Source organism: Schistocerca nitens, chromosome 2, assembly GCF_023898315.1.
Source record: "Schistocerca nitens isolate TAMUIC-IGC-003100 chromosome 2, iqSchNite1.1, whole genome shotgun sequence".
Classification (NCBI taxonomy): Eukaryota; Metazoa; Arthropoda; class Insecta; order Orthoptera; family Acrididae; genus Schistocerca; species Schistocerca nitens.
Genome location: NC_064615.1, coordinates 449,848,631 through 449,868,609, shown reverse-complemented (window position 1 = coordinate 449,868,609; position 19,979 = coordinate 449,848,631). Strand labels below are relative to the sequence as shown.

The following is a 19,979-nucleotide window of genomic DNA, read 5'->3' as shown; positions in this document are numbered from 1 at the left end:
TGATTTCTTTTAGTACGCATGTGAACAACTTCACACTTTTCCTTATTCAGGGTCAATTGTCACTTATCGCACCCTACAGATATCTTATCTAAATCATTTTGCATGTCGTTTTGATCATCTGATGACTTTAAAGACGGTAAATGACAGCATCATCTGCAAACAATCTAAGACGGCTACTCAGATTGTCTCCTATGTCGTTAATATAGATCAGGAACAATAGAGGGCCTATAAAACCTCCTTGGGGAATGCGGGATATTACTTCTGTTTTAATCGATGGCTTTCCGTCTATTACTACGAACTGTGACCTTTCTGAGGGAAAATCACGAATCCAGTCGCACAACTGAGGCGATAGTCCTTAGGCACGCAGTTTGGTTAGAAGACGTTTGTGAGGAACGGTGTCGAAAGCCTTCTGGAAATCTAAAAATATGGAATCAATTTGACATCCACTGTCGATAGCACATGAGTATAAAGAGCTAGTTGTGTTTCACAAGAACAATATTTTCTGAAACCGTGCTGACTATGTGTCAATAAATCGTTTTCTTCGAGGTACTTCGCAATGTTCGAATACAGTATATGTTTCAATAATAAGCAAGGCGGCCGTATTTTCCAAATTCCAGGTCAAAGCGATCCGGAGGGCGAAAGGTCTTTCAGTTGCAAGGTGGAAGCAGGAATGCTCAAGACAAGTTGCAAAACAAAAGCTAACTTACAGCATCTATAAACGAAAAGCACCTGGGCGAAATATCTCAAATACAAATAGGTGGCCGCCGATACCAAAAGGCTTTTGAAGCGGCGAAAAAACAGTCTTGAAAATAGTTTTGTGAGGCACCAGAGAATCACCGATGTCTTCGTTTTGATCCACCATACGCAAATTTCGAAACAGGTGTCCGTTGTGTAAAGGTTTACATGGCTGGCTGAATGACTTCGCACAAATCGTCACGCCCCCATTGGTCATCCCTGAATCACTACCAACCTCGCATGCTGCTTCTCCTTCGTCCCTGGGGTCGAATCAGTCCTTACTGACTCCATTTCAGTTCTCAGAACTGCGAAACTTCTTAGAAGGTACCAGCAATGCTGCTCCAGGACATGACGACATCCACCACAAATGCTGGCCAATTTGCAGGGTGGAGTCTTACACGTATAGCTCGGCATCTACAATCATTTGTGGGAATTCAGCAACTTCACGGACGAATGGCGCACTTACGTAATTGTTCCCATACTCAAGGCCGGCAAAGACCCGGTTTTGGGTGGTTCATACTGTCCCATCGCTCTTTCTTCTTTCGCATTTAAGTCATTAGAAAGGATCAAAAATCGCCGTTTGGAATGGTGGTTTAAGAGGAACCACTTCTGCTACGCTCTCAATACAATTTCGAAAGCCCGAACCTCGTGGTCGTGCGGTAGCGTTCTCGCTTCCCACGCCCGGGTTCCCGGGTTCGATTCCCGGCGGGGTCAGGGATTTTCTCTGCCTCGTGATGGCTGGGTGTTGTGTGCTGTCCTTAGGTTAGTTAGGTTTAAGTAGTTCTAAGTTCTAGGAGACTTATGACCACAGCAGTTGAGTCCCATAGTGCTCAGAGCCATTTGAACCACAATTTCGAAAAGGCAGAGACACGATAGACAGCCTAAGTCTCTTACCAGGTGCAGAAGTATGAAACCGGAATTTAGCTGCAATAATTACACGTCTCTTGCTTGAAACTGATAAACAATATTTATTCATAATAATCTCCATTGCTATTTATACATTTCTCCCAACTCTCCGGCAGGCTATGAATTCCACGCCAAAAAATTTTCTTCTTTTGAAGCGAACCAGTCAGCGAACCATTTTCGTACATTTTCATACGAATTGAAAGGTTGTTCTGCGAGAGCGTGTCCCAGTGATGCAAAAAGATGATAATCGGATGGAGTCAGGTCTGGAGAATAAGCCACATGCCCTAGTATTTCTCCACTGAACCCCTCTATCGTTTCGCTGGTCCGGTTTGCTGTGTGTGATGGGGCGTTATCATGGAGAAATATGACTTTGTTTTGCCTTTTTCCATATTCCGGCCGTTTTTCACGTAATTCTCGATTTAAATCGATCATTTGCTGTTGGTAGCGATCAATGTTAACGGTTTCACCAGGTTTTAGCAGTTCATAATAGATGACACCCTTTTGATCCCACCAAGCACAGAGCATTGTCTTTTTTCCAAAGCGATTTGGTCTTGCAGTGGATGTCGATGGTTTGCCTGGCTTCACTCATGATTTACGACGCTTAGGATTCTCAAAATAAATCAATTTTTTCGTCATCTGTCACTATTCTATGGAGAAATGACTTTCTTTTGTATCTGGCGAGCAGGATTTCACAAGTGGTCTTTCGATTTGCATGCTGTCTTTCATTTAGTTCATGCGGAAGGCGTTTTCTCACTTTCTGCACCTTTCCCACAGCTTTCAACTGAAGAGAAACAGCTTTCTGCGTCACACCCAACTGTTCAAATGGTTCAAATGGCTCTGAGCACTATGGGACTTAACCTCTGAGGTCATCAGTCCCCTAGAACTTAGAACTACTTAAACCTAACTAACCTAAGGACATCACACACATTCATGCCCGAGGCAGGATTCGAACCTGCGACCGTAGCGGTCGCGCGGTTCCAGACTGTAGCGCCTACAACCGCTCGGCCACCCCGGCCGGCACACCCAACTGTTCCGCGAGTTCCTGTTGAGTTTGAGTATCATCTTCATTCAATAAGGCCTACAGTTCGGTATCTTCGAACTTTTTCCGTGGTTTCCCGCGCTTGTCGTTACTCACGTCAAAATCATCACATTTGAATTTTTTTAACCACTAGAAACACTGAATGAGATTTTCACTCTGCAGCGGAGTGTGCGCTGATATGAAACTTCCTGGCAGATTAAAACTGTGTGTCCGACCGAGACTCGAACTCGGGACCTTTGCCTTTCGCGGGCAAGTGCTCTACCATCTGAGCTACCGAAGCACGACTCACGCCCGGTACTCACAGCTTTTGGAAGGTAGGAGACGAGATACTGGCAGAAGTAAAGCTGTGGGTACCGGGCGTGAGTCGTGCTTCGGTAGCTCAGATGGTAGAGCACTTGTCCGCGAAAGGCAAAGGTCCCGAGTTCGAGTCTCGGTCAGGCACACAGTTTTAATCTGCCAGGAAGTTTCATTACAAACACTGTTTTCCCAAAAGCTCAGTCGCTGAAAGCTTCGACAAGCATTCCATGCGATTCTGCAGCAGTTTTCTTCAAATGATAACAGAAAACCAGTGCTGTCCACAAATCGTAGTTGGTAGGCACAAAACTGTACATGTTCACGGGTTGGAAACAGTTACGATGTATAGAACTTGGCTACACTGTGTTGACATTCGTCATCAGCCGTTACAGGAAGCAGATGCCGCTGCAAGCGCGATCTCACTGGCCCTACACTGACGCCTAGCGCCATCCATAGGGAAATTCCGTTTTCATACTTTACACCTGGTAACTACCGACGTAGAACATATTTATGCTTCTAATGGTTACGTGATGGCACTGTTTCTCGATGTTTGCGGTGCGTATGATAGCGTGGATGTGAGCATCTTGATACGGAAGCTAGTGTCAGTGGGTGTGCCAGACCTTATTACCCGCAATGTTTACTCTCTCCTACGGCAACGTGTAATCTACGTCAGGCGACAGGACAGTACATTGTATGGACCGAGTGTACAGAGAACTGCCGCAAGTCCTATCCTTCGCGCAGTGTACTCGTCAGACCAAACACAATTTTTGGTCCTTCAGTAAAAGTCCTAATGTACGCCGATGACATTTGCATGTACACGTTTCCTCTCAGCTTGAGGATGACGCTAAGGTGGTTGGATCGAGCGGCTTACGTACTGTATTCGCGTAAGTGCAGAACTAGACTGAATCTGGAAGATACCAAACCTTCAGCGGTTGTCTTTACACGGCAGAGATGGACGACAACAACACCCGAAAAACGATTAGGGTCTTTTACTATTCCAGTAAGAAGGTCAGTCAAATGGCTTGGACTCTTGTCGACAGCAGATTGATGTGGGCACGCCATGTGGAATATTTGATTTTCAAGGTCGGTCGATTACTCAATATCCTGCTGTCGGTATTTAGCGAATGATAGGGATCTGAAAGTCATTCAAGAGCCTTTCTCCTCTCTCAGCCGGCCGAGGTGGCGGAGTGGTTCGAGGCTCTTCAGTCCGGAACCGCGCTACTGCTATGGTCGCAGGTTCGAATCCTGCCTCGAGCATGGATGTGTGTGATGTCCTTAGGTTAGTTAGGTTTAAGTAGTTTTAAGTCTAGGGGACTGATGACCTCAGATGTTCGGTCCCATAGTGCTCAGAGCCATTTGAACCATTTTATCCTCTCTCATTCCCACAATCGGCTCCATATTCTTCCACAACTCTGTCTTCTATTCCTTCCACTATTAAACTTTACACTCCTCCATTATTATTATTTTTCATCTCCTTTTACATACTCAATTATTTGTTTAATGTCCTCATATGCTCTATCTCTTTATCTTCTTCTTGTGACGTAGGGATTAATACTTGACGTTGGTTTGCTGCTCGATTCTGGAAAATGATAACGCTTTCAGTAAATCGTTTACAATAACTCATTTCTCCCCTACCTTTCCGTTCATAATAAATTCTTCTCCCGTTACATAATTTTCCCGCGCTGCTGATATTATCCTACATTCATCTGACTATAAATCGTTATCGTCTTTCCATTTCACTTCACTGATTTCCACTACATCGGTCCTTTCAGTTCTCCTTTTCACATTTTCTAGTTTCCTTTCCACTTTCGGACTTCCGTCCTTTCACGTTCTTCATTGTAGAATGTTACTCCTTCGTTGACCATTCCATCTTTGTCTCATGGTCATCTCTCCCTTGACGCCAGCCAAAGTGGCCGAGCGGTTCTAGGCGCTACAGTCTGGAACCGCGCGACCGTTACGGTCGCAGTTTCGAATCCTACCTCGGGCATGGAAGTGTGTGATGTCCTTACGTTAGTTAGGTTTAAGTAGTTCTAAGTTCTAGGAGACTGATGACCTCAGCAGTTAAAGTCCCTAGTGCTCAGAGCCATTTGAACCATCTCCCTTGATAATCCCTCCCAGAGAATCGCTGGGGAGGGGGGTTGCTTATCTGGAATATTTTGACAATGGAGAGACCATCATTTCACAATTTTCATTAACAGACCAGATGTCCTGTGGATACACATTATGTATCTTTGATACAGCGATTTCCATTGCCTTCTGTATTGTCATGCAGTTGATCACAACTGATTCTTCCGCGTTTAGGAGCAGTTTTTGACTCCATGGTTAAAGGACTGCTCTGACACTGCCAGCCGTAGGCCCCGTGGGGCACAGAAAGATCTGCGCGTTATAAGCGATTACAGTTTTGGTAGAGCCTTACCCAATACTCCGAGCCGGTAGTTGAAGGAAACCATAACGACGCCGCGCCTTACGAGGAAGTCCGGCCCCCACCACTGGCTGCTCCCAGACAGGTGCACCAGCCCTCCGCCGTGCACCATCACCATCACAGGCAGCAGCTCCCTGGTGGCCTCCGAAGGAAGCTGCGTAACATACACCAGTGCTGTACGTCCCACAGCTACTGCGTTAGATACCACTTTACAAAAATATTGATTCTACTGGTTACAAGGAAATTATTTTGATAAATACAGAGTGGTGCCATGTAGACATATGTTATTCGTGTTTTTCATTAGGCGATAGTCGACTCTGAAAATTCTTAAAATAATTAGAGGCACAATCTCACGCCATGGAGAAGCTGTCTTGCGTGCTATGACGTACTCACTCTGCAGCTTGTGAATCAAGTTGTGTATCAATTTCGATAAAGTCCAGAATTTAATCTCTTAAAATAGAGCATAAACGAGCGTGGCGCGGGATCTACTGATTTTCCAGGATACAAAGCTCCCTACGAGTTACGACACAACAAAAAATGTTCCGAGCCACAAACAAGGGAGAAGTTAAATAACCAGCAGGTAGCATCTTTTTAAAGACATGTTTGCGAATATTGTACCTTTCTTCATGTACAGGTTGGGCAGAGCGCGTTGGTACACCAACAAATTGAGCAACTACATCCACTGTAAGGTCACGGTCTCGACCAAACACGTTTCTGCCATTCTTTGCCATCTTCCCGGTCACCGATCTTAGTGTTCTGATTCGCACCACCTCTCTGCCATTACTCACGTCAGTGGTGGAGGGTCACGTGACCACCCACAGTGTTCCAGAGCGGTCTTTTAAGGGACTAATGCTGTCTACGGCGTGCACATTTGGAAAACGGTGGCAGTATGACTAGGGTGAAAGAGTTGGTGGGAGTGGGTAAGGGAAGAAACTGGTTGATGTGTTACATTTCTTTAGGATGTGGTCGTCAGTGTGAGGTACGCACCCGCGGCGTGTAGACGTTGAGGAAGAGGCAGTCCTCGTCACCCATGTAGCGGCCCGTGTCACCGTCCAGCTGTGGAGCCACGCTGCCCTCGCTGGTCGCGTCTCGGACTCCGCTCCAGGGAGCGCCCGGCTGCGGCGGCTGTAACACCAGCAAACACTGTGTCACTACATAGTGGTACGCCAAACATGAAACGAGCAAAAACTGAAGATTTGTATCTGAGGAGCGAGGGAGGGATAATACCAAACATTCTCTCATATTCACAAAAATACAGGGACCCTACAGGAGGAAACGAATACCTTTCTTTTCCTTTTTTTTATTTTCTCAAGTGTTTGATGAAAAGGTTACGCTGGTCATCCTCATCCTGCTACGTTCTTTTACCCTTTGCTAACAGCAGACGGCGATGGTAAAGTTAAAACGACGCATAGCTCACACTGTGGCGAAATGACCACCCAACCTCTCACGTCTCTGTGAAAGGAATAAGGCTAGAGACGTAGCACAAGCCTGAATAGGAAAGGGTGGGTAAGGACATCATCCATGCCCTTTCAGAGAAACAATGTCGGAAATTACCTTAAGCAGTTTGTGTCTGTTGTGATTTTCAGTCGCAAGACTGATTTGATGGACCTATAGTGTGCAAATGTCTTCATCTCCGAATAACTACAGCAAAAGGACATCCATTTGAGCCTGTTTATTGTATTCGTGCTTATGTCTTCCTCAACAATTTTTACGTCACACACTTTCCTCTATTAACAAATTGACGATTCTTTGATGCCTCACGGTGTGTCCCACCAACCGACCAGTTCTTTTGGTCAAATTCGGCCATAAATATATTTTATCCTCAATCAGCACCACCTAATTAGTTATTCCATCTACCCATCTAATCTTCAGCATTATTCCGAAGCCCCACATATAAACATCTATCCACTTCTTGTCTGGGTCACATAACGTTCAAGTTACACTTCGCCACCAGGCTACACTCCATACAAAAACCTTCAGAAAATTCCTAATAATTGCCTTAGACGTTTAAAAATGCTTTTTCTTATCAAAAATGCGTCCCTTGCTATTTCGAGCCTGCACTATATGTCTTATCTGCTTCCCCCATCCGGAGTTATTTAGAAGATTAAATTAAAAAAATCTTCCACTACTTTTAGTGCCTCATTTCCTAATCTAATTCCTTCCGAATCACCTGATTAAAGGCGACTATATAGGCTGCCTCACCTAAGACCCGTCAGGTGCATTTTCTCTAGTGTTTCAGGACATACGAGGGGCGTTTGAAAAGTCCGTGCAAAAATAAAATCTACGTACATTTTTGGGGTAAACCTTTTTAATTTTTCGGCATAGTCTCCTTTTAGACTCATACACTTCGTCCAACGCTGTTCTAATTTGTTGATACCATCCGAATAATTAGCATTGTCCAAGTTTGCAAAATAGCTATTAGTTGCTCCAATCACCTCCTCGTTTGAATCAAATCTTTGTCCCATCAGCCATTTCTTCAAATTGGGGAACGAATAGTAGCCCAAGGGAGCCAAATCTGGAGAATGGGGATAATGCGAAACAAGTTGGAATCCTATTTCCATTAATTATGTGACCACAACTGCTGAGGTATGTGCTGGTGCATTGTCGTGATAGAAAAAGACTTTTTTGCGGTCCAATCACCGGCGTTTTTCCAGCAGCTTGGTTTTCAAACTGTCCAATAACGATGAATACCATGCACCTGTAACAGTTATACCCTTTTCCAGATAGTCGATGAGGATTATCCCTTGCGAATCCCAAAAGATAGTCGCCGTAACCTTTCTGGTGGAAGGACTGGTCTTTGCCTTTTTTGGTGCAGATTCTCCCTTGTAACCCATTGTTTAGATTGTTGTTTGGTCTCAGAAGTATAGTAATGTATCCATGTTTCATCCACAGTTCCGAACCTTCGCTTAAGGTCCTGCGGGTTCTTCCTGAACAGCTGCAAACCATCCTTGCAACACTTCGCACGATTCCATTTTTGGTCAAGCGTGAGCAATCGCGGAACCCATCTTGCAGATAGCTTTCTCATGTCCAAATGTTTATGCAAAATATTATGTGCCCTTTCATTCGAGATTCCCACAGCACTAGCAATCTCACGCACCTTAACTGGATTTTATCAGTGATTTCTGGGGTTGTAACCTCCACTAGGCGTCCAGAACGTTCAGCATCACTTGTGCCCATATGGCCACTCAGAAAATTTTGAAACCACTTATAAACTGTTCTAATCGAAGGTGCAGAGTCACCGTGATGTTTATCAAGCTTCTCTTTAGTCTCCTGAGGGGTTTTGTCTTTCATAAAGTATTGTTTAATCACCAAACGAAATTCTTCTTCGTCCATTTTTTGTCAATTACTCGACTTCCTTGATTCACACGAATGCCAAACACAGAGAAATAGACCAATATGGCTGAAACTTGGTGTGCGTTCTTTCCAAAGATGCTACTAACTAAACATGACCTCGATACGCACCCGTGGTGCCATCTCTCGGACTATGCACGGACTTTACAAGCGCCCCTCGTTCTTACAATATCGGTTTTTGCACTGTGTAGCCGGAGTCAGCCCACACAAATACTACTCATCACGTCTTTAAAATTCTACACCCAGTGACGATGGAAAGCAAAAGCACTGGTTTGTTTATCGTTTCAAAAAGAATGATTTTTAAAACGAAATTTTACGTGCCCATTCGACAGAGCGGTCCCTGATTAGTTTAGTCCGATATTCGTTCTATCAGTATGCATTAACTAAGACAGTAAAACGTGAAAACTAACTAACACTCCAGCAGTGGCAGTACTGAACTGACCTGCGCTGACTTCTAACGGCAAGCATGCAACGCTACTGAGTCACTGCTGTTTATTCGCGTGTTTTACTTGCCTTGTTAATAAATAACGATAAAAGTAATAAAATGGAACCCCAGCCATCCTTAAGATGTTATTTACTTTATGGCGACCAGTTTCGGTGCTTCAGTACACCATCTTCAGACCTTTACTGACGCTAAGGGGGTTAACTCCAATCGTATACACGATTCCATCAGTGGCTGATAAATATGAATTGTTTTCTCAGACTACCTGTAACTACAATGATGTGTCTCCAAGGCCACTCATTAAGGCCTGAAGATGTACTAAAGCACCGAAACTGGTAGCCATATAATAAATAACGTCGTCTCAGCATAAAGCAGAGCAAATGTGTCGCTCTTAATATCGACAGCAGGCTGAGTGACAAACCTTTCCTCTGATGCACACGATACTCGACAGGCATGAAAACAAATGTTTGCATGTCTCCTGACAGTGAACTTGGAGAAATTCTCGACCCAAAAAAGCAGTTAATTCTCGGAGAACGCTATTTTCGTGCAATGCACTTTTTCAAGTGGTTAAATTCAGTATCTGAAATGCGGTTCTGAAAGAGCTACATCCGGTGCAATCTCTTCCACAAACTCAAAACAGATCCCAGCTGCAAATGAATTTAAATACAGAAAAGGTGAAAGTCAGGGGGTACAAAAGCTCGTGAACAGTGCAGATGTTCCAGTCATTTTTACTTCAAAGTCCTCTGTTTTCCTGTTGCAAAGCACCTTTTCAGGCAGCTAAAAATTACTTTATTTTCCTTTTGTAATGCACACTATTTCTCACCTTTTCCATATTCAGTTGATCCAGATGGTTAGTACAGAATTCGCCAATAATTACGTAATTTTCTTTTCTTTTGCAAGGTTTTAATGACAAGTACTAGTTCTGCATCCCAGAGATCACTGGGCATAAATTACAGAAAGGGCACCACTCTAAATAGGCACATGGCAAACACTGGACGAAGGTAGAGCCAGCGAAAACCGGCACTACAGTTGTACATCGTCGTAGCTGTGTTACGAAAGAGCCAGGTTTCCCAGAGCTAATAAAAAGCACTGTAACTCATATCATTATCGGCACAGAAAGCTGGCTAAAGCCGGAAATAATTTCAGCCGAAATTTTTAAAAAGCACCTCACCGTGTTCAGAAAGGGTAGATTAAGTACAGCTGATGGGGGCGTGTTTATTGTTGTCTGAAGTAATTTAGCAATGATACTGAAGTATATAGAACCTCTGAGTTCGCATGTGTGGAGGTTAAGCTTGACAACCGGAGTAAATTAATAACCGACTCACACAATTATTGTTGGCAGTGACTTAGATCTACCATTGGCATATTGATGAAAATATATATTTAAAGTCGCTGGTAAGCATAAAAAGTCGCCCGAAATCGTACTGAACACTTTCTCAGAACAGTTAGTTGAATTTAAATACAGTTTGAACAGTTAGCTGACTGACCACTCGAAGTGTAAATGGTTATGAAAACATACTTGACCTCTTGGAAACAAAAAATCCTGAGAAAACAAGGAACAACATGACAGATAAATGAGTTAGTGACAGCCTTCACTCGTTACAATCTGTATAAATGTAGACTAGAAGTGTTGTGAATTCAAAGAAATAGTATCGACGGCAGATGAGACGTGTATGGCAAACAAATTAATAAGAGATGGTACTGATCCCCAGTGGTACACAAAACAAGTCAGAACACTGTTGCGGAAGCAACGAAAACAGTTTGCTCCCAAAAATTGGTGATGTATTACAGAAACTCGAAATTTTCTGCGAACTTTAATGCGAGATGGTTTTAATAGTTTCCACTATTAAATTCGGTCTCCAAATCTTGCAGAAAACCCAAAGAGATTCTGGTGGTATGTAAACAACACCGGTGCCGAGATTCAGAAACAACGTGTAACGCCAGAAGTGCATATCCTCCTATTTCCATCTATTGTACTATACATTTTTTCCTTATTTTGTTACCTGAAGATATGACATATCTGTGTATTTATATATTGTAATTGTTTTACTATTTCTATACATATATTTATGCGTTTATGTCGATGTATAATTGGTTTGTTTTGTAAATATTATTTATATTTTTACGCTGGGTCTTGCCTAGGGAAAACTATGCTATCGAACGATTACATCGATAGGTCGTGTGGAGAACCAAAGTGTTTAGGATCTTTGTTAGTGTTAACTCTGCCGCGTGGAGCGCGGGCAGAGTGGAGTCTGGATGGAGTAGAGCGGTGGAGCAGGTGTGTTGAGTGACGCTCCCGCGAGTTGCCGTGCTTCCGGTGTTTGGCAGCATGTAATTGCGCTCGACTTGCTATGATAGTTTCTGGCACGGTGTTGCGGACGGGAAACATTAGCAGGCACACACCAAGAGCCCGTTTCGCCTGGTGGCCTTGTCGAGAAGAAGGCGCGCCAACATCCAGCTTCTGCAATAGCTACGGCCGACAATGAGCGATTGTCGCCACCTCCTCGATCGACGACTTCAAACCTTCAATCAACCAACAAGGAAGACTGAAAGCACGTTAAGTTTTAGAACTGTATGGCAGACCTCAACTTACAAACTATTCCATTAGCATCACTAAAATACAGCAACTTAGCATGAACCTTTGTTGCTCATTGTCCCAATTGCATTACCAAGCAGGGTCCCTTCCTTTCCCGAAGTGACCTCGAGTGTCGTTGAAATTCAAACGCCAGCATTAAAGTAATATCATTCGATTTCACTGCTTTCATTTAAAAGTTTAGTTAAGGTATTCATAGCTGGCTACAATATTTAGACTAAACAAGCACAAATTAAGAGTGCGACTTTTGTTGCCATATTTTAGCTTACCTGTGACTGCAGCTCAGCTTGGTACATAGTAAATTTTATTATTGTTAATCGTTCAGAATTATTTAATTCAAGTTCAAAAGTTAAATCTCTTATTTCTAAATTGCGTAGATTCAAGTAGCTTTTGAAATGATTTTTGAGGTAGCCCAAGACTAACCTTATTTTATTGAGTTTGGTAGTGCTTCAGAAACAAAGTTCACTATTAATTTCAGTCACTAAATTGACTTTCAATTTTCTGCATTTATTAATTCTTTTGCTAAATTAAGTCAGAGTGTAGCGAAATTTATTACTTCTGACGAACATTCAGTTTTCACACAACACGTGTCAACTTTCAGTTGCCACGATTTTAGTGCTAATTATATGTGCAATAACCTTTCTTTTTCAGTTATTATAGTAGTTGTCCATAGGACTGGCGACCGTAATTTTCCCCAAATCACAAATATCTAATTAACGCCAGTTAATTGTTAACGTAACGACCGCTCATATCCCTTTTCAAAATTAATTTCCACCAGTTTCATTTGCATTTTTCCTTTCATTTAGATATAGCCCTTTCGTCCCTCTTTACCGACAGATTAACTTTGGTGACGATTGCTTTTTCCCAAATTTCCATTAGGTACACGCGGTTTAGTTTTTCACTGTCATTAAGGTCGATAAGTGAGGGGGAGATTACAAACGCTCGATAAAAATGTGCGATAATGATGTTGATCGACATAAAAGTTTTTCTAGGTATGCTACCGCGTCATATTGTATAAAACTACTGCTGGAGAAAACCAACGTTTTGGTCACAGTTGCAGCGGCCTTCTTCTGAGTCTATTGTAACGATGGTGATGTTACTTGTGACAGTGCCACTAAAGCAGAGTTTTTCCGAAATTCCTTCACAAAAAAAGGCAAAGCAAATATCCCAGAATTAGAATCAAGAAGAACTGCTTACAAAAGTAACTTAGAAGTTTGTGTCCTCAGTATAGGGAAGCAGCTAAAATTACGTAATAAAGGCAAGGGAGATTGTGTATTAGTCAGACTCCTATCAGAGTTTGCTGGTACAGTAGCTCCATACTTAGTAATCATATGCTACCGCTAGCTGGTACAAAGATATGTACACAAAGACATGAAAGTTGTACAAGTCATAGCAATATCCAAGAAAGAAATAGGAGTAATCCGTTGAATTACTGACCCATATCACTAACGTTAATTTGCAATAGGATTTTGAAATATGTACTGTATTCGAACTATATGAATTACTCCGAAGGTAATGGTCTATTGATACACATTGAGCAAGGATTCAAGAAACATCGTACTTGTGAAACGCAACTAGCTCTTCATTCGCTCGAAGCAACGAGTGTTATAGACAGAGGATGTCAAATGATCGCATATTTTAAGATTTCAAGAAGGCTCTGACACCTTTCCTTACAAGCGACTTCCAATCAAATTGCGTGCCTATGGAGTACCATCTCAGTTGAAACTTCCTGGCAGATTAAAATTGTGTGCCGGACCGAGACTCGAACTCGGGACCTTTGCCTTTTGCGGACAAGTGCTCTACCAACTGAGCTACCCAAGCACGACTCACGCCCCGTCCTCACAGCTTTAATTCCGGCAACCATCTCAGTTGGTTAATGGATTCGTGATTTCCTCTCAGAAAGGTCACAGTTCGAAGTAATTCATGGACAATCACTGAGTGAAAGTAATATCTGGCGTTCTGCAAGAAAGTGTTATAAGCTCTCTGCTGTTCCTGACGTACGTACACGATTTAGGAAACAATCTGGACATTCTTCTTACGAGGGCAAATCACAAAGTCTTGCGCATTTTTTTATTAGCCAATGTAAGGTACATGCAGGTAATGACAAATATACATCCCATTCTACGTGATTTTCACTATTTTTCCACATAGTGTCCACATCGGTTCACACATTTGTCCCATCACAGTATCCCATCTCAGTTCTAAATCTGAAATGCTCCTCCCGTAGAATTCGTCTGAATGCCTATGGAACCACCGTCGGACTGCTGTCTTGGCTTCATCGTTACTTGTTAATCGCTGTCCTGCCAGGACTTCTTCAGCAGTCCGAAAACGTGGAAATCACTAGGGACGAGGCCTGGACTGTACGGTGGGTGGTCCAGAATCTCCCAGTGAAATGCTCGGAGTTTATCGGTAGTTCTGATTGCCACATGTCGTCTCACATTGTCGTGGAGCAGAATCACGTTGTCCACATCGAGAATCCCTCGGCACCTTCGCCTGATGGCAGCCCTCAGACGTGACAGAGTGGAACAGTAACTGTCGGCATTGACGGCTGCACCTTGAGGCATGAAATCCTGCAGGAGCGATCCGCGGCAATCCCAGAAGGCCGTTAATATAAACAGATGACTATCAACGGAATTTTCTTATCGCAGGCGAACCCGGGTGTTCCCACACCGTGCTTGGATTTCGGCGTGAAATGCAGTATCAGTGTTTCATCACCAGTAACAATGAGGTCCAGGAAACCTTCACCCTCCTTGGAGTACCGTTCCAGATGATTCAGTGAAGACATGATTCTCTTGCCTTTCATCATGTCATCCAACTGCTTAGGCACCCTCCGATAGGAAACCTTCCGGTACACTAAGGACCCGTGAACGATGTAAGCGCTTCCATACGATGTATTAAGCTCCCGGGAAATGGCGGTGATGTGCAACCGCCGCTCTTCTTTCACCATTGCATTCACGCGGGAAATGTTTTCGTCAGTCTGCGACGAATGCGGCCTCCCCGACCGCTCATTGTCATGCAAGACTTACGATCTTTGTGGAGCTCATAACAACACCATCTCACAGCTCTCAAAGCGGGAGTTTTCCCCGTATGTAGGCTACATTTCACTGTAGATCTCTATGCATGTTCGTCCGGCCGGCCGCTGGTAGCCGAGCGTTTCTAGGCGCTTTAGTCTGGAACCGCACGTCCGCTACGGTCGCAGGTTCGAATTCTGCCTGGGGCGTGGATGTGTATGATGTCCTTAGGTTAGTTAGGTTTAAGTAGTTGTAAGTTCAAGGGGACTGATGACCTGAGATGTTAAGTCCCACAGTGCTCAGAGCCATTTTTGAACCATGTTCTTCCCTTGCTCCACAGAAAATGAATCACACTTCGTTGCTCTGACGCCGTGCACGTGTGAAGCACAACCGCCATCTTTAACGACTGGCAACAACGCTGTGCGGCGAAACTATTGGTAGATAAGGCTGGCGGGAACAAAGAAAGATCCGACGCTGGAAATGGGTATGTTGACTTCGCATTTTGAGCTGTAATTGGGCTTAAAAAAATAGGGGCGAAGACTTACCGATTTGGCCTCGTACATTGCTTGCAGAAAGATGATGCTGTCATTTACCGTCTTGTAAAGTCATCAGATGATCGAAACCATAGCAAAATGATTTAGACAAGATATCTGTACGGTGCGAAAAGTGGAAATTCGACTTTAAATAACGAAAAGTGGGAGTCATTCACTTGAGTGCTAAAAGGAATACCTAAATTTAGATTACAGGGTGAATCACACAAATGTAGGCTGTAAATTCAACTAAATACTTAAGGATTACAATTACGAATAACTTAAATTGGAACGATGACACAGATAATGTGGGGGTTCGAATGGTTCCAATGGCTCTAAGCACTATGGGACTTAACATCTGAGGTCATCAGTCCCCTAGACTTACAACTACTTAAACCTAACTAACCTAAGGACATCACACACATCCATGGTTCAACTGCTGAGGTCATTAGTCCCCTAGAACTTAGAACTAGTTAAACCTAACTAACCTAAGGACATCACAAACATCCATGCCCGAGGCAGGATTCGAACCTACGACCGCAGCAACAGCGCGTTTCCGGACTAAAGCGCCTAGAACCGCTCGGTCACAGCGGCCGGCTAATTTGGTGGAAGCGAACCAGAGACTGTGATTTATTGGCAGAACACTTAGAAAATTCAATAGGTCTGTGAAAGATGGTGCCTATATTACGCTTATCCCTCCTCTTCTGGAGTGCTGCTGCTCTGTATAGGATCTGTATCAGATAGGATCGACAGAGGACATCGGAAAAGTTCAAAAAAGGAAAGCTCATTTTATATTATTGTGAAATAGGGGAGAGAGTGCTACTGATATGATATACGAACTGGAGTGCTATTCATTAAAAGGAAGGTATTTTCGTTGCAGGATCTTCTCATGAATTTTCAATCACCAACTTTCTCTCCGAACGCAAAAATATTTTGTTGGCGCCCACCTACACAGGCACAAATGATCATCATAATAAAATAAGAAAGGTTGGAGATTGCACGGAAATGAGTGTCCGTTTCTCCTTATCACTGTTCGAAAGTGGAATGGTAAAGTAACAGATTGAAGATGGTTCGATGAACCCTCTGTCAGGCACTTAATTGTGAATTGAAGAGTAATAATGTAAATGTAGAGGTTGATGAACTTATTGACGGGTAATCTATCCAGCTTACTTAACTTACTGTTTCGTTGCTGGTATGAAATAGTCACATTTGAACTGTTTCTTAATTGAACTTTGTGACGATACAGTATTATAATTTACTGAAGAAAATGCACATTTCACGACCACTTTAAAAAGCTATTCGTTGCTAATCGAGTTGTCAGTTCAGTTACGTTGTTGAGCAACGGTATGAAATCAATAAAAACACAATTTCATTGGTATCATAGGCATGTCTATGCTAGGCTGAGAAATTTTCTCGTTTTCCGAATCACATACTAGTTTTATATTCATTACAACACTATGAATATTATAAATTAATGACATTTGGGTAGTATAATAAGTTTGATAGAAGAAATTATTAAATGTACGGAGCAAGAAAGCGGGTGATTGAGAGACAATCAGAATTTTAACTAACAATTCGAAAAATTAGACTAACGTAACTAATGTTTTTCTTGTTTGCAGGTACGTGTCTGCATTCCACACGCACCTGGGAATCTCCTCGCCACAGTACCGTAGCATTCCACTGGAGGTGCCAAAACAACATGGCACTGTCCATCACCAGTTCTTCAGCGAGAGTGGGACAGAACCGCTACTGTTCACTGTACATATAACAGGATAATGTCAGAATCGGCATGAGACTGTTCGGGGATGATACTGTACTGTATATAATGACGTTGCAACATCAGGACTGTTGCGAAATGGAGGAAGAGCGACAGATGGTCGATTTCAGCTGACGAATAAATAAGAGACAAAGTTCGTTATCGTGGGATCACGCGATTGTTGATTTCACTGGAACAGTCACACCCGTTAAATATGTGAAAGTATGCTTTCGGAGCGGTTTAAAGTGGAGCAGCTACATCACAGGAAGTGCAGATGCGAGACAGATTCATCGGAAGAATCCTCAGAAAGTGTAGTTAGCTGCCGGCCGCCGTGGCCGGGCGGTTCTAGGCGCTTCAGTCTGGAACCGCGCGACCGCTACGGTCGCAGGTTCGAATCCTGCCTCGGGCATGGATGTGTGTGATGTCCTTAGGTTAATTAGGTGTAAGTAGTTCTACGTTCTAGGGGACTGATGACCTTAGATGTTAAGTCCCATAGTGCTCAGAGCCATTTGAACCATTTTTGTAGTTAGCTACGAGGGAGGAAGCTTACAAGACACTCTTTCGACCGGTATTTGCGTATTGCCTGTAAGTCCGGGACTCATGCAGTATAGGATTGACAGGGAAAAAGAGAAGATCCATAAAAGAACAGCGCGTTTCGTCCAGGTTCGTTTGGTTAGCGAGACAGCGGCATGGAGATGTTCATCAGTCTCCAGACGCTGGCGCGCTGTGTTTCACGGAGCAGTTTACTGTTAAATTTCGAAGAGCGTACGTTCCTAGAAGAGTCAATCAACATATGGTTTACTCGTACATTGTTGTTGTTGTTGTCGTCGTCGTCTTCTTAATTCCGAAGACTGTTTTACCACAGACTAGGCTGAACTGTGCAGCCCTCTTTATCTCTGCATAGCTACTGCAACTTATATCCATTTGAAACTGCTTGAAGTATTCAGTTCTTGGTCCCCTCTACAATGTTTTACCCCTCCTTTCCCCTTCACATCCGTCCGTTGCTGAATTAACGATTCCTTGATGCCTCAGGATACGTCCTACCAAGAAAGCCCTACCGTTAGTAAGGTTGTGCCATAAATTTCTTATTTTCCCAGTTCGATTCAGTACCTCCTCGTCACCGTCACTAATTTTGTTACCCAAATAACAAAACTCATCGCTTACTTTTTGTGCTTCGTTTCCTTATCAAATTCTGTCAGCATCACCTGATTTACGTCAACTTCGGTCTATAAATCTTGTTTTACTTTTGTTGATTTTCATGTTATAATCTCTTTTTCAAGACACTATTCATTCCGTTCAACTGTTCTTCCAAGTCGTTGGCCGTATCTGACTCCTTGGCCATATCTGACAGAATCATAATGTCATCGGCAACCCGCGAGGTTTTTATTTCTTCTCCCTAAACTTTAATTCCCTTTCCAGATTGCCGGCCGCTGTGGCCGAGCGGTTCTAGGCGCTTCAATCCGGAACCGCGCTGCTGCTACGGTCGGAGGTTCGAATCCTGCCTCGGATATGGATGTGTGTGATGTCCTTAGATTAGTTAGGTTTAAGTAGTTCTAAGTCTAGGGGACTGATGACCTCAGATGTTAAGTCCCATAGTGCTTAGAGCCATCTGAACCTTTCCAGATTTCTCCTTTGTTCCCTCACTACTTGCTCAATCTACAAGACTGTATAACATCTTAAGAAAAGTTTATGAAGGTGAAATTGGAAGTATTCATACGGGGGCTTACCAGCAATTGTTCTTACTGCGCAGCATTCGCGACTGGGACAGAAAACGGGGCTGTGGCTGGGGGCATAAAGTACACACTATAAGGCAACTTGTTGAATATACATGCAGATTATTTGAAGTGATAGTGACTGTATTATATACAAAGGATGTATACGTAAGAAAACGTCTCTTTCGTCGCATGTATGCGTAATTTACAGCTGTAGTGCAGTGTCTGAGACACTGAAACATTTATGGTTCGTGCACAAAATCCTGCGCCAGCAATACGTCCGCAGTTATGGACGGCTACAGAGCCAGTATGACTCGAAATTTCTGCAGGGGACTTCCGACAACTTGCTGAGTCATCGCCAGGCCGAGTTGCTGCACTATGTTTGGAGGTATCCCAAGAATTTTGGCACTTCAGTGTACATGTATGACGAATCGTTGTGCGTCCATTGTCAGGCATAGCTTTCCTTGAGTTGAAGTGCGGCAAACTGCAGTGAGCCAAAGTCTCTGATGACCCAGGCAGAATATTGAATTCAGTTGATTTACTAGTTTACAATATTTGAGCCGCGAACGTTTTTGCCGTTGAATCACGTTTGAGTGGAGAGACCTACCTTGAAGCGCAGCTCCCCGACCGGCGGCTGTGCGTAGGGGATGCCGCGGAAGGCGAGGTAGCTGCCGCCCCAGGCGCCGTGCACGCTGCTGCCTCGCAGAGCCCCCTGAGACACGCGCACCGTCGGCCCGTCAGCCATGCCTGCTGCCAGCGCACTGAGCGTCGAGCGTCGCCGACCAGCCAACCAGCCGACCGGCCTTGACTCGTAGCAATTGTACGGCCGCCTTCCCGCCGGCATTCAGACACGCCACGACCCTCTTGCGAAACGCCGCCGTCACGTAGCAGGCAGAATCACCTGCTCCTGCGTGCGTATGCTTGTGTAATCGCCCTCAAACCTGTAACTTGTCATCGGGACAATAATTCTTGTGTACCTGTAGGCAGTGCCGCGGAAAGCCGGCGGAACACGGACCGTGCTGTCAAACGTTAACGCCGGCCGGGGTGGCCAAGCGGTTAAAGGCGCTACAGTCTGGAACCGCGCGACCACTACGGTCGCAGGTTCGTATCCTGCCTCGGGCATGGATGTGTGTGATGTCCTTACATTAGTTAGGTTTAAGTAGTTCTACGTTCTAGGGGACTGATGAT

At 43.9% G+C, this 19,979-nt stretch overlaps 1 protein-coding gene across 1 annotated transcript in view; it reads right to left on the bottom strand.

Annotated features, from left to right (window-relative positions):
* Nucleotides 1-19,541, bottom strand: part of LOC126236318 (esterase FE4-like) — a 91,124-nt gene extending 71,583 nt beyond the window's left edge. The window contains exons 1-3 of the mRNA XM_049945532.1: nucleotides 19,399-19,541; nucleotides 6,384-6,521; nucleotides 5,391-5,550 (exon numbers count right to left, since the gene is read on the bottom strand). Coding sequence (XP_049801489.1) covers nucleotides 5,391-5,550; nucleotides 6,384-6,521; nucleotides 19,399-19,536 — 436 coding nt within the window. The 5' untranslated portion in view covers nucleotides 19,537-19,541. The remainder of the gene's footprint in view (nucleotides 1-5,390; nucleotides 5,551-6,383; nucleotides 6,522-19,398) is intronic.
* Nucleotides 19,542-19,979: the final 438 nt, after the last annotated feature.